At 45.8% G+C, this 12,678-nt stretch overlaps 1 protein-coding gene across 4 annotated transcripts; it reads right to left on the bottom strand.

Annotated features, from left to right (window-relative positions):
* Nucleotides 1-475: 475 nt before the first annotated feature.
* Nucleotides 476-11,225, bottom strand: LOC119360002 (ACT domain-containing protein ACR9-like). 4 transcript variants are annotated; one of them, XM_037625907.1, is made up of 6 exons: nt 10,871-11,225; nt 9,866-10,084; nt 9,674-9,779; nt 9,149-9,488; nt 8,674-8,798; nt 476-657 (listed from the first exon to the last, which is right to left on the bottom strand). In XM_037625907.1, exons 1-6 carry the CDS (start codon nt 11,103-11,105, stop codon nt 576-578), a joined length of 1,107 nt encoding a protein of 368 aa, XP_037481804.1. In that variant the 5' UTR covers nt 11,106-11,225; the 3' UTR covers nt 476-575. The 4 variants fall into 4 exon arrangements, with proteins under 4 accessions (XP_037481804.1, XP_037481803.1, XP_037481801.1 ...); XM_037625906.1 differs by lacking the exon at nt 476-657 and adding an exon at nt 7,122-7,317; XM_037625904.1 differs by lacking the exon at nt 476-657 and adding an exon at nt 7,488-8,431 and having other exon boundaries at nt 8,514-8,798.
* Nucleotides 11,226-12,678: the final 1,453 nt, after the last annotated feature.

Raw genomic sequence — 12,678 nt, 5'->3', positions numbered from 1 at the left:
AAAAAAAACAAGTCACATAGACTAAATTGTTTTATCAGGCACTAATCATATTGACAGGTTCCCTTATCATAGTTATAATGTATTTAGTATTTATCATCAAGCCAAAATAGGGCACCTTAAACAAAATTATCAAAACAATATTAATCATGCAATCCTGGGCAAGTTGGGCAAGTTGCCCTTTAGAAACAAACAACAATAATGCACATAGCTTCGAGTTCAGACGTTACCATCTTGAAACCATCAGCCGCACAAGTCACTCTCTCATCACCACCCCACATCACCACACTAGAACCAGATATTAGATATAATCACAGCTCTGAATCCATCCACCGGTGAGTTCATGCATGTCTGCAAAAATTAGAAAAAAAATGGATCTCGGATGGATGTCTCACATGGATCCCACAAGAGCTAGTGGAGCTTCATGCATTCGCAAAAACCGCCATGACTAAAGAGTTGTATAATGTATAGAAAGCAAATAACTCCACCAGCTCCCACAGGATCCATCTGAGACATTCACCCAAGATCTGACGGCTGATGTTGATTTTTTTTCTATGTTTGCACACAAAATGTTGCTTCTATTGTAGGTTTTCCCAGTTCAGGTCATGTCCAATCTGCCATGCATTTTCTGCCAACTTGATCATCCCTGCTAAGCCATTACTGGAAATTGATCAAAGTTTATCCACTAGAGAACAGCAATAATTGATAGTATATGGGTCCACAAATGTTATGAACAAATTATCCAGGTGCTTGGTCCAACTATAAGGCATGTGTGGTGCATCAATAAGTACAACATTCCTTTGCCAATTCATCACAACTTTGTACACATACTCTGCAGAAGCAAAGTGCCTTCTTCTCATATATATAATAGTAACATGCATGGTGACAAGGAAACACTAAACCCTACATCAGGAAACGTGCCTAATAACCTATTGGCAAAGCAGTAATCATACAAGAAGGCAGGAAGGGGGCAGGCGGGTGAGGCAGGCATATGGCACATTCTACATTAATCTACAGCAAACTGATGTAGGATCTGTGTCAGCATCCAGCAATCCCTTGACCCAAACAAAGCACAGTGATTGAGCCTCCAACCAAACATGTTTTTTGGGTGGGCAAGAGGACAATGCGGGGCGACGGTGATGCACTAGCCTTCATTTCTTGATTTCCACTCGGCATTTACAACACTGCCCACATGAAGATATTTTTGAGGCATCCAAAGGACATAGTTTTATCATGTGCCATGTGCTCGTTTGCTGACCATAGATTCTCTCTAAAACCCTACGACATAGATGACGCCTTCCGCAGTTTTCCATCACTGAAGATCTTCGGAAATTGGTCCCACAGCGACAACGATGTCCAATAACATGAAGAGAAGCTGGTAACTGCGAGATATGGGGCACTGTCGAGACCAATTTGGGCAGCAGGTTTAGCACTGAAGTTGGCCGTCCTGTAGTAGCTATAATCTGAAATTTTGGTACTCGACGGAGGGAGTAGGTACTACCTCCGTCCTAAAATAAAAGATGTTTAACTGGTTACATTGTATACCCAGTTACCCACTGCAGTGATCATCTTTAAGCTTTAGCTTTCAGTAGGTAACTAACTGGATAAATTGGATGCCGACTGTGCCAGTCATTCTTATTATTCATGAGATACAGAAAGAGTCTTCAGTTGAAACAATCCATTAGTTTTTTTTTTCATACCGTATACATCAACAAAACGGTTCCTATTGGTTAGGCCGTTTGACAAGGGAAATTATTTGCTGCCATCAAGGAGGAATTGGTAGACTTCCCATTGACCTCCGCTCTAGTCTGTCTCCCGCTTTCTGCCTCAAAGGATGAAGGGAAACAGTGAACAGTAACTCTGCATGTTTGTGACCTTATTTTGCATGTTTTCAATTAGGTTGCAACCCTTGCAAATAAAAATGAAAACTCCAAGTGCTTTCAGAGCCGAAGTAGCATCATAGAATACCCATGGCCGGTCCAAAAACTTCCACTTCTCGTTCTCTTCGTCCAAAATTTTATTTTCAGTCAATAATTTATTCCAGATGATCATGAATCAAAATTACCCTTAAAATTACCCTCAGGTTTATTCTTTTTTTAGGATATCTGAGAAATTAAATTACAAGGTGGCTTTCTCTATATCATCTAGAGAACTGACAACCATCCTAAGCACGAGCTAAGAACTCACTTTATGCTAACAGTGGAGATAGATTGTCAGGTCTAAATCAAGGATTTAACAAACCTCTTGTGTTTATTCTTCAATCACACAAATGATCATATTTTTCATTAAATTTTTTGAACTATTCCCCACATTTTTTTGCCAACCATTCATGTATAGCATTCCACACATGAATCGTCGCACATCATTCTGGAAAACAATGTTGTTGTAAAGCACCCTTTCGAAACCATGCTAAAGTTGGTAGAGATTTCAAGAAAATGTGAAACAATTGATGTCCTTTTCCGGGCACAATTTTTCCCATGACATCCGAGCTTGATTAGAAAAATAAGAAGAAATAACTTTTTTTTAGGGGAAGAAGAAGAAAGAACTGTGGGTGGCTGACGTGCATCAGAATGAAGTGGGCCGTTCTTGAAAGCCCATATAAAAGCAACGATACTCAAGCCCATACTCTTCTTCCGGTGCCACTCTCGGTTCGCTACGATCTGGATCTGCTTCCAAAAAAGAGAAGGGTCGCGCTCAGTCGTCGATCAGGGGCCGATCAATTTCCGACCACAAACCCTAGCCCGGCGAACCGAGGAGACGATGCCGCCAGTAGGAGGAGGAGATGATTGCACGGAGCACGATTCCCCGCAGGCGAGCGGCCACCATGGCTGCCCCGAGGACGTTCCGTCTTCTTCGCCGACGCTCCCCGTCATTGCTTCGGTAGCTCCCGAGGTTCTCTTCCTCCCCATATATATTCTTCCTTCTTCCAATCAAATTCTAGGCATAAACAAACTTCTCTTGCGTTTGTAGAAGAAGAAGAAGAAGAAGAAACAGAAGCGCAATGGCGAAGCAGCCCGCGACAAGCCTCCCCGACGACATCGTCATCGAAATCCTGTCGTTGGTGCGTTACAAGTCGCTCTGCCGTTTTAAGTGCGTGTCCAAGCAGTGGCTTGACCTTTGCTCCGGTCTCGACACCCACAAGAGGTCGCCGCAGACCCTATCCGGCCTCTACTTCTTGGACGAGGAACGCCAAGGCCTCAGTTTCCATGATCTGACCAGGGGTGGCCCCCGTCTGGTCGATCCCGATCTCTCTTTCTTGCGCCGGAGCTACGAAAGCTTAGAGGTCACACAATGGTCTAGCAGCCTTCTCCTTTGCATGTGCTGGAAGAACTCGTACTCACCGCGGGGTGAATGTGATTATGTCGTGTGCAATCCGGCGACCGAGAAGTGGACTCTGTTGCCTCCCATAGAATGCATGGACCAAGCGGACGTCGAACGCTATTTGGGTTTCGACGCAGTCAATCCCTCTAGCTTCGTGGTGGTTGCGCCCTTGACAGATATTTATGAACTAATCGGAAAAGTAGCGATCTACTCATCGGGAACAGAACGATGGACTTACGTGGAAAGTGGGTGGGCTTCCGATACTACTGTGGGTGATCAAGATGCCATATTCTTGAATGGCATTATGCATTTGACTACCTATGGTTCTTCAATAGTAACAGTGGACAAAGAGGGGAAGATTTGGAGAGAAATTAGAGTGCCACACTTCGACGCCATTGGGCTGTCTCAGGGATGCTTGCATGCTTGGCGTGTAGATGTTCTTAATGGTTGCCAATTCTCTCTTTGGGTTCTTCGGGATTATGGTAGCGAGAACTGGACTCTAAAGCACACTGTCAATGTTCTGGAATTATTTGGAAGTCATTGTCGCAAAGATCATGAGTCCTACATGGTGTTGGCCATTCATCCAAATTGTAATCTGATTTTCCTTACCGATGGGGAGATGACAGTCTCGTATGATACGGATAATCGGAAAGTGAATGTTATCAGCTCTTATGTAGATTTCGTGGGTTGTGCGCCTTATATTCCCTGTTTCACAAAATGGCCGTCCGATGGACGCTGAAAGTGACGGTAGCGCCATTGTAACAACCAGTTGTTGGATATGGGCCTAATTTTCTTGTTTTGTGGCACCAGCTTGGATGTGTAACAACTCGTGTGTCACTGATGGAAGAGGTGATTCAGTTCGACATAACTTAATCTTTCTTGCTTGCTTTTGATGTTTTTTATTTCTTATTCTAGGAGAAAATAACTTAGTTTTATTGAGAGGTGTAGATTAGCATGATTCTCACAATGATATATGTGTACTAGTTTTGACTTCGGTAAGGTCACAGTTCTTTTTTTCGTTTTGGTTAAGCTCTCTCTGTGACCATATTTTCTTCTCGAATTCTGCCAGATGATTTTCTAATTTACTGAACTTCTTTCCACTGCCTAGCATTCTATATTTTGAATCCAGTCCCTAATTTGCCAACTCTAATGGTTTTCAAGGATCTGAGTTGATTCTGTACTTCCGAGACTACAGCAAGTTAAAGTATATGCCTTCAATCTAGAAGAAAGAGGGTGTTGCATATGTAGCACCCTCACTGTTTGTACCTCTCGCATACATTGGACCCCTGTTCAAGAATTCATCCGATTAACCAGTTAACTTGCCGATTAATCCCTACTCATAGGGTCACCGAGTAGCCGATAAACTGATAAATCGTCCGATTAATTGATTAAATGGCCGATTAACTTGCCGATTAGCCTATTAATCCCCTACTCGCCAGCCAACCGAGCAGTTACCAGTTAACGATTTCCTCAACAATGCATTGGACTATTTGGAAGGATTTTAGCATGAAATTTTTTTTCTGTTAGAACGGATTGTATCAATATCAAGATGTTAACGATCTCAAGAGCTACTCAAGACATCAAGGATGCACACAACCAAATTATTACGAAAGAAAAAGAGCAATCAGCGAAATAGTTGCACTAAACTTCAACATCAACCATTAATTATAGCAACCCCATGTTAAAATTTAAGAGGATGGGAGAAGATCCTACAAGTTTCTCTTCAGTCAGACAGTTTAGTAATGAAAGATAACAGAGGATGATGATGGGAGAATTTGCCATAAGATTGATAACATCAAAATATACAGTATGGAAATATATTTCATAAAGAATCTAATAAAACTAACTTGGTGTTGTAGATGTTATTGTCGCCATCGAGCCATTGTTGTAGAGTCGCTGGTTTCTAACCGCAATGGATTTATGTTTTCTTTGGCTTCAACATTTGCTCGGTTCAACCCTGGTCTGGATAGATAGCTCAACTTCTATTGGCTGAGAATAGTTTTGTCAAGGAAAGATTTTGCAACATTAGAAAATTTGACTTGGGTAGAACTAAAATTTGGAACGGGAGAAGTATTTGGTAGCATACTTTACTTTCATGCACTTATCAGTCGGAGACACAAAATAGAACCACATTTCAGTTGATCATACCATTGTATAGATAAGTAGTTTCGGATGATCTAATGAAAGCAACGAGAATGGTTCAATTATATCAAATACTTTTTTTTTGCGTGCATGATCAAACTTTATGAAGTTTGACTAACAAATTGTTTATGAGTGCTGAGTTGAAATTTTGAGCAGACCTCACGCATCAAATTATCTACCACACAAGAAAAAATGGAAATTTTTTGATTTTTTTTTACTATTTGTTTTGAATTTTTTTCTGAGCGGGAGCAGATGAGTGAGGTCCGGTCCAAATTTCAACTCATTTGGACATCCGAGCAGCTCTCGGCAGAAAACACAAATTCAGGGTCTGTAAAAAAGTTTACTGTTTATGCACTGTTCTGCTCCGATTTGTCTTTTTTGCCGAGAGCTGCTCAGATGTCCAAATGAGTTGAAATTTTGAGCAGACCTCACGCATCAAATTATCTACCACACAAAAAATAATTGAAATTTTTTGAAATTTTTTACTATTTGTTTTGAATTTTTTTTTTGAACGGGAGCAGATGAGCCTGGGCACGGAGTTGGATTTCTCAAAGGACTAGAGGGAGTATTGCGAAATAGATGGAGTAACTAACGGCAAGCCTAACCACCCCACATAAATATCAGAAGGCTGCCGCCTTGCCTTCTAATTAACAAGCTTAATGAGTTAAACAACTAGTGAGCTTAGCTCGTTAAACTTGTTTTGTTAACGAGTTCAGATTAAAACTCGACTTGACTCGTTAGTTGCCGAGTTCGAATCAAGTCCAGCCCAGCCACGAGCTAAGCTTGTGAGTTTCCGGTTATAATTCCAGCCCTAGATCATACCATGCATTTAATAGATAAGCAGTATGTTGATGTAATGGAAGCAACGAGAACGGTTCAATTCTAGTATCAAATACAATTGTGTGTGTGCGTCCCTGAAGGTATGATAGGTACCGTGAAACCGATGGAGTGACTAATAGCAAGCCTAACCACTCCACATAAATATCACAAGGCTGCTGCCTTGCCTCATAAGATAGATTATATCTTTAAAGGTCACTTTGGGGGCACATGACCACTTGATCAGTTCACTAACTTGCTTTAAATGGATGGCTGTACGAGTCACGTAGACTAAAGTTGTTTTATCAGGCACTAATCATCTTGACAGGCTCCCATAAGCGCAATCATAACATGTTTATCATTTTTCATGATGCCAAAAGAGGGCAGCTTAAACAAAATTATCGAAACACGGTATTAATCCTGTAATCCTGTGCAAGTTGGGCAAGCAAGTTGCACTTTCCAAACAAACAGCAATAATGCAAACAGCTTCGGGTTCAGGCGTCACCATCTCAAAACCATCAGCCGCACAGGTCACTCACCATGTCCACCACACATGACCACACCACAACCAGATAGATATAATCACAGTTCTGAATCCATCCACCAGTGAGTTCATGTGTGCAAGAATAGAAAAAAGTCGGATCTTGGATGGATGTCTCACATGTCACATGGATCCCACAGCCACGGAGCCGGATCCCCTGACGTACGGCCACCTGACGTTGGGCCACTGACGCGTGGGTCCGGGTCCACACGTCAGCGAGTGCGCCGTACGTCAGAGGAGCTGCGTCCCACAGCCACAGGAGCTGGTGGAGCTTCATGCGCATCTCACCAAAACCGCCAAGAGTTGTATAGAAAGCATATCACTCTAGCAGCTCCCACAGGATCCATCTGAGACATTCACCCAAGATCCGACGGCTGTCGTTGATTTTTTTCCTATGTTTGCACACAAAGTGGTGCTTATATTGTAGTCTTCCCCAGTACAGTTCATGTCCAATCTGACATGCCTTTGCCGCCAACTTGATCATCCCTGCTAAGCCATTACTGGAAATTGATCAAAGTTTATGCATTAGAGAACAGCAATCATTGATATATGGGTCCACAAATGTTATGAAAGAAACACTAAAACAAATTGCATGAGTGATGCTGCTGATGATGACCAAGCCAATTATCCAGGTGCTTGATCCAACCATAAGCACAGTGGAGCGCAGCAATAAGTACAGAATTCTTTTGTTAATTCACAACTTTGTACACATACTCTGCATAGACAAAGTGTCTTCTTTTCATATATAATAACATGCATAGTGACAAGGAGACACTGAACCCTACATCAGGAAACAGCCTAGTAATCTATTGGCAAAGCGGTAATCATACAAGAAGGCAGGAAGGGAGCAGGCAGGTGAGGCAGGCAGATAGCACATTCTACATTAATCTACAACAAACTGATGTAGGATCTGCGTCACCATCCAGCAAACCCTTGACCCAAACAAAGCACAATGATTGAGCCTCCAACCAAACATGTTTTTTGGGTGGGCAAGAGGACAATGCGGGGCGACGGTGATGCACTAGCCTTCATTTCTTGATTCCCACTAACCATTTACAACACTGCTACCAGGAAGATATTTCTGAGGCATCCAAAGGACATGTTTTGTCTTGTGTCATGTGCTCATTTGCTGACCATAGATTCACTTTGGGATCCTGCATCATAGACGAAGCTTTCTGTAGTTCTCCATCACCACTTATCTTGGGAAATTGGTCACACGTCCACAGCGCTGTCGAATGACATGAAGAAGCTGGTAACTGTGAGGTACGGGGCACTATGAAGACCAGTTTGGCCAGCAAGTTTGGCATTCAGGCTGGCCGTCCACAATACATTCAATACCCACTGCAGTGATCATCTTCAAGCTTCAGCTTTCAGTAGGTAACTAACTGGATACAATGGATGCCTATTGGATGGCAGTCATTCTTAAGCTTTTGATTTATGGAGATATAAACCGAGTCTTCAGTTGAAACAGCCCATCAGTGTTTTCCTTACTCTATCAACAACACGGTTCCTATTAGTTAGGCTGTTTGACAAGGGAAATTCTTTGCTGTCATCCAGGAGGAATCGGTAGACCTCCCATTGGCGCTCCGACGCTGCCTGTCTCCCGATTTCTGCCTGAAATGAGAAAGGGAAAAAGTAAACACTAACTCCATTGTTGACTTATTTCACACTTTTTTAATTAGGATGCAACTCTTACAGAGAAAATGCAGATTCCAAGCGCTTTCAGAGCCAAAGTAGCATCATAGAAGACCCGTGGCCGGCCCTTCCCGGCTAGTTCAACAGGGTTGGCAACAAGGAGTTCTGTGTCAGGTCCACGGTTGACGATCATCACCCTAAGAGGATGCAGCATTTCAGACCTCATGCGAGACCGCAGAGCATCCTGTTTCTCAGGATCAATAACCTTCTTGCCATCTGCTTGCTTGATAAAAAGATCGACCTCGCGAAAACCTTTCTTGTCTGACCAGAATCTCCCATAAGTGACCTAGAATAGAGTAGTTAGAGCACACTGATGAAATCTCCTTTTTGCAAGCTGTAAATTTTGTATTCATTGAAGACGATACAGTGGGTAAACAGACTCAGAGTAAAAGAGAGGAGAATAATGTTTATCATCGTAACAGCAAAGGAGGATTAAAATGCCTTGCTGTAAAACAGAACTAAAATTGACTATTTGATTGTCAGTGTCTTCAGATATTCAGATAGTCTATATACAGTCCTCCAGGTACTATTTTTCTCACAAAACCTGAATTTTGCATGCGGTTGTATTGTTGAGAACTAAGAGGCCGTAATAAATCATAAGCAATGTACAACAAATGCATACATATCTTGAAGTACCTTAATGTTGCAGTCCTTGAGTGTTCTCAACATGTCATAAAGGAGACCTTTCTGATCAACACAAAGAATTTGGAGCAGTGTGTGTGCAGGACTCAGGGTATTGTCAAAGTTGATGGTGGCCTTCTGCACCTTTTTCATCTCTGCACAAAGAGGCCCTGAACTGCTCTCACATTCATCTAGTTCCAATCTGAACAGCTCCTCAGAGATTGTTGGTGGAAGAGAAGAGAATCCTTGCTGGAACCCTTCCGCTGATAGGATTTCACAAGTTAGGGAAGGACCTAAGGTAGCAATCAGCATCGAGCAAATCTCTTCTTGCCTCTCCTTCGTATGCAACAGTTCCCTTCAGATAGAAATATGAACTGTCATATATGTAGTAGAATTATTATACCATGCAACCAACCGAAACCATTTGTAATACGCAGCAATTGACATTATAGCAGCAGGCACAGTGTCAAGGGTGAAGTTAATGCTTCAGGTACATGCACAAAACACCTGAACTCCAAGATTGCGACTAGCGAGACTTACATGCCATCAGTGATAAAGAAGAGGTTCACAACTCTCCCGTCAGGCGTGGTCGACACCTTCACTCTCTGGATTATAAACTCTAGCTCCGACAGTATATGCGTCACATCTGTGAATAAATAGTACAATTATAGCAAAAAAAAAAAACTGGATGCACAGACAATTAGAGCACGAAGCAGGGCAAGAAGTCCTCACCATGCAACAGCCCCCTACGGTCGGTTGAGAAGAGCTTGAGGAGGTAGAACTGCGGGGGCCCAGGCTCGGTGATCTCAGGGTAGAAAGGGATGGCGTATGACGAAGGGCACATCGCCATGAGCCGGTTCTTGAGGCTCCCCCACCGGATGTTGATGGATGGCGAGCGTGGCACCACCCAGAAAATCACGTAGCACCACTGCCCGTCCGTCGACACGTCTGCTAAATCCGACAAACACACGAGATTTAGACGACAATGATGATAAGAGACCAAACGACATGTACTACAGAATTATCCAGCTGCAGACGAAACAGGGTGCTGTAGAACTGAGCAGGTTGCAACGTCTTCGTCAGTTTTTTATTATTTATATGCTTATTATGATTGAAGCGCTGCTAATGATTGACGGCGTGCACACAGTAAGATTAACATGGAAAATCAGGCGACATCACTTGCGATCAACACTTTAACAGCGAGCAGAACATAACTCGTTGAGGTGCCAAGGATTGACAGTGATCATACAGCAGCGGCATGGGCAGGAAAGTCAGAGGAGGTGGCAAGTAGGCCTGAGAAAAGAAAGCCTAGCTTTCCCATAGACTGAATAAGAGATAACCATGATATCTGAACAAACCACACGTCAGTGAGCTGCCTGTACAGCTAATCCTGGGAAATCGACGAACACGAAGCGGCCAAACATCCCAACACTTTCTCTTGTCGGGAGGGAGGAAAGCCGTCTTCGTCGAGAGAAAAATCCAAACAGCTAATCCTCGCCAACCACGCCAACCACAAAGGGGAAAAGGGAAAAAACTGAAAATTAAAATAAAATTACGCGCAGCATCGTCCCCAATCCCGCATGATGATGATGATGATGATGATGGTAAGAGTCCAGCCGAGGCATGCAATTCGCGCTCGCAATCGAACTAGGCGACTGGATTTCTCGCTGTGGATTTGGGGACATGGTGGGTAAGGTAACAAGTGAATTGGGGAGATGAAGGACGTGGAGGGCTCACCGCCGCGGGTGATGCGGAGGCCGAACTCGAGGATGGTCCGGCAGAGGTCGCAGCCGAGGCCGGCCTGGTCGGGGCAGTTGACGGTGACGACGTTGTCCTCCCCGTCCCCCGCCGCCAGCTCCATCACCACCGCGTCCTCCACCCCCGGCCCGCCGCCGCGGCCCCCCAGCACCGTCCTCCCGCCTCGCCCGCCGCCGCCGCCGCCGCGGCCCGAGGATCTCCCCGCCATCGGCATCGCCCGCCCGCCTGGGATCCCGGCCCGGATCCTCTCTCCTCGGCTCGTTTGGTTTCGTGGCTGGGTCGGGTTGGAACTGTGGAGTATCGTGTGGTGTTTTTTTCTGTTGTTGTTGCTGCACGATGGATGGGGTGGTGCGTGGGGCGGGGAGATATCGCCGGGCTGCCTGCTGGGGTGGGGCCCGCGGCTGAGTCAGCGCTGGGAGGGACGGAGCCGGATCCCCTGACGCGTGGGTTCGGGTCCACACGTCAGCGAGTGCGCCGTACGTCAGAGGAGCTGCGTCCGGGAGGGACGCGTGCGGCTGCAGGTGGCTGCTCCGCGAGGGCCGCCGAGCGGGCAAAGGAAGAGGGTCTTTTTTTTCCTGTAAGGCTGGTCATAGTGGGAAGTAACTTCATAGTGGGTAGTGTCATAGGTGTGGTAACATAGTTGCCTTCATTTATTATTTTGTAGACTCATTATGCATTGGAAACCGCTATGTGATGGTAACATATTATGTTACTCTATTTGCCTCTCTCCTCATTAACTACTTGTCATATCATCATTTTTGCTTATGTGGCATCTATGTTACTACCTATGTTACTCCCACTATGACCAGCCTAAAAGGCTGAGATCTAATTTGTTTTTGGAAACACCGATCACACACACGCACGCACGCACCCACGCGCTCTCATACACTAAATACATGAGCATTTTTAGATATTTTATAATAGAGACTACTACATGCGGAGCAAAATGAGTGAATCCACGCTCTAAGATATGTCTATACGCATCCGTATGTATTTCCTGTTGAGAACTGTAAAAAGGCTCATGCTCCACCTCCACCCCCTTGCCCCGCGACGGCGCCGGTGGAGGCGGCCCCCCCGGCCGTCCACGTCGACCTGGCAGCTGCCGCCTGGTTCATGCCGCTGCCTCCTCCGCCGCCGGGCTTGCCGGCCGCTGCTCTTGCGAGGGCCTTCCCCCTGTCGCTGCCTTCGACCGGCTCCCTGCCAGATCTGGATTCGCCGCCGCCCCGCGACTCCGATGCTCGCGTGTCCATCGGATCTGTGTTCGTGCCCGAGTCGCCCATGGGCGCTGGCCTGGTTGCGGTCGCTCCCCCGGCTGGTTCTTTGCTGGTGACGCGCGCTCCGAGCATTGACTGCGGGGTGGATGCTCGCCTTAACTCCTCCGCGTCGGTGAGGCGCTCCAGCTCACCTCCTGCCGCGCCTTCAAGGCCGGCGACAGGCGCGGGGCGCGAGGCGGACAAGACCGGCGCCTGGCAGCTCGTCAAATCGCGGCGAGGCCCGCGCCGTCCGGCTTTGGATGCCCACGCATTCACGCCACCCCCTCTCCCGCTGTGGCTTAAAGGCTGGTGCTACCGCTGCCTTGCTCCTGGGCATAGAGCTTCGGTGTGCCGCGACCCAATCCGCTGCCTCCGGAACAGCCATCGCGCCCGTGGATGCAAGAATAAGTGGCACCCTCTGAGCTCGCTGCCGTGCCTCACTTTCATCCCGCCACCGCCGCTGCCTCGCCCTGCCCCAACTGCGTCTCAAGCCCCGGCGCCCAAGTTCGGCCCTGGTCGGGGTTGGCCTCTCCC

The sequence above is a fragment of the Triticum dicoccoides genome, chromosome 1A (genome assembly GCF_002162155.2).
Source record: "Triticum dicoccoides isolate Atlit2015 ecotype Zavitan chromosome 1A, WEW_v2.0, whole genome shotgun sequence".
Taxonomy (NCBI): Eukaryota; Viridiplantae; Streptophyta; class Magnoliopsida; order Poales; family Poaceae; genus Triticum; species Triticum dicoccoides.
The sequence above is the reverse complement of the archived record's forward strand: the minus strand, read 5'-3'. Positions and strand labels throughout refer to the sequence as shown.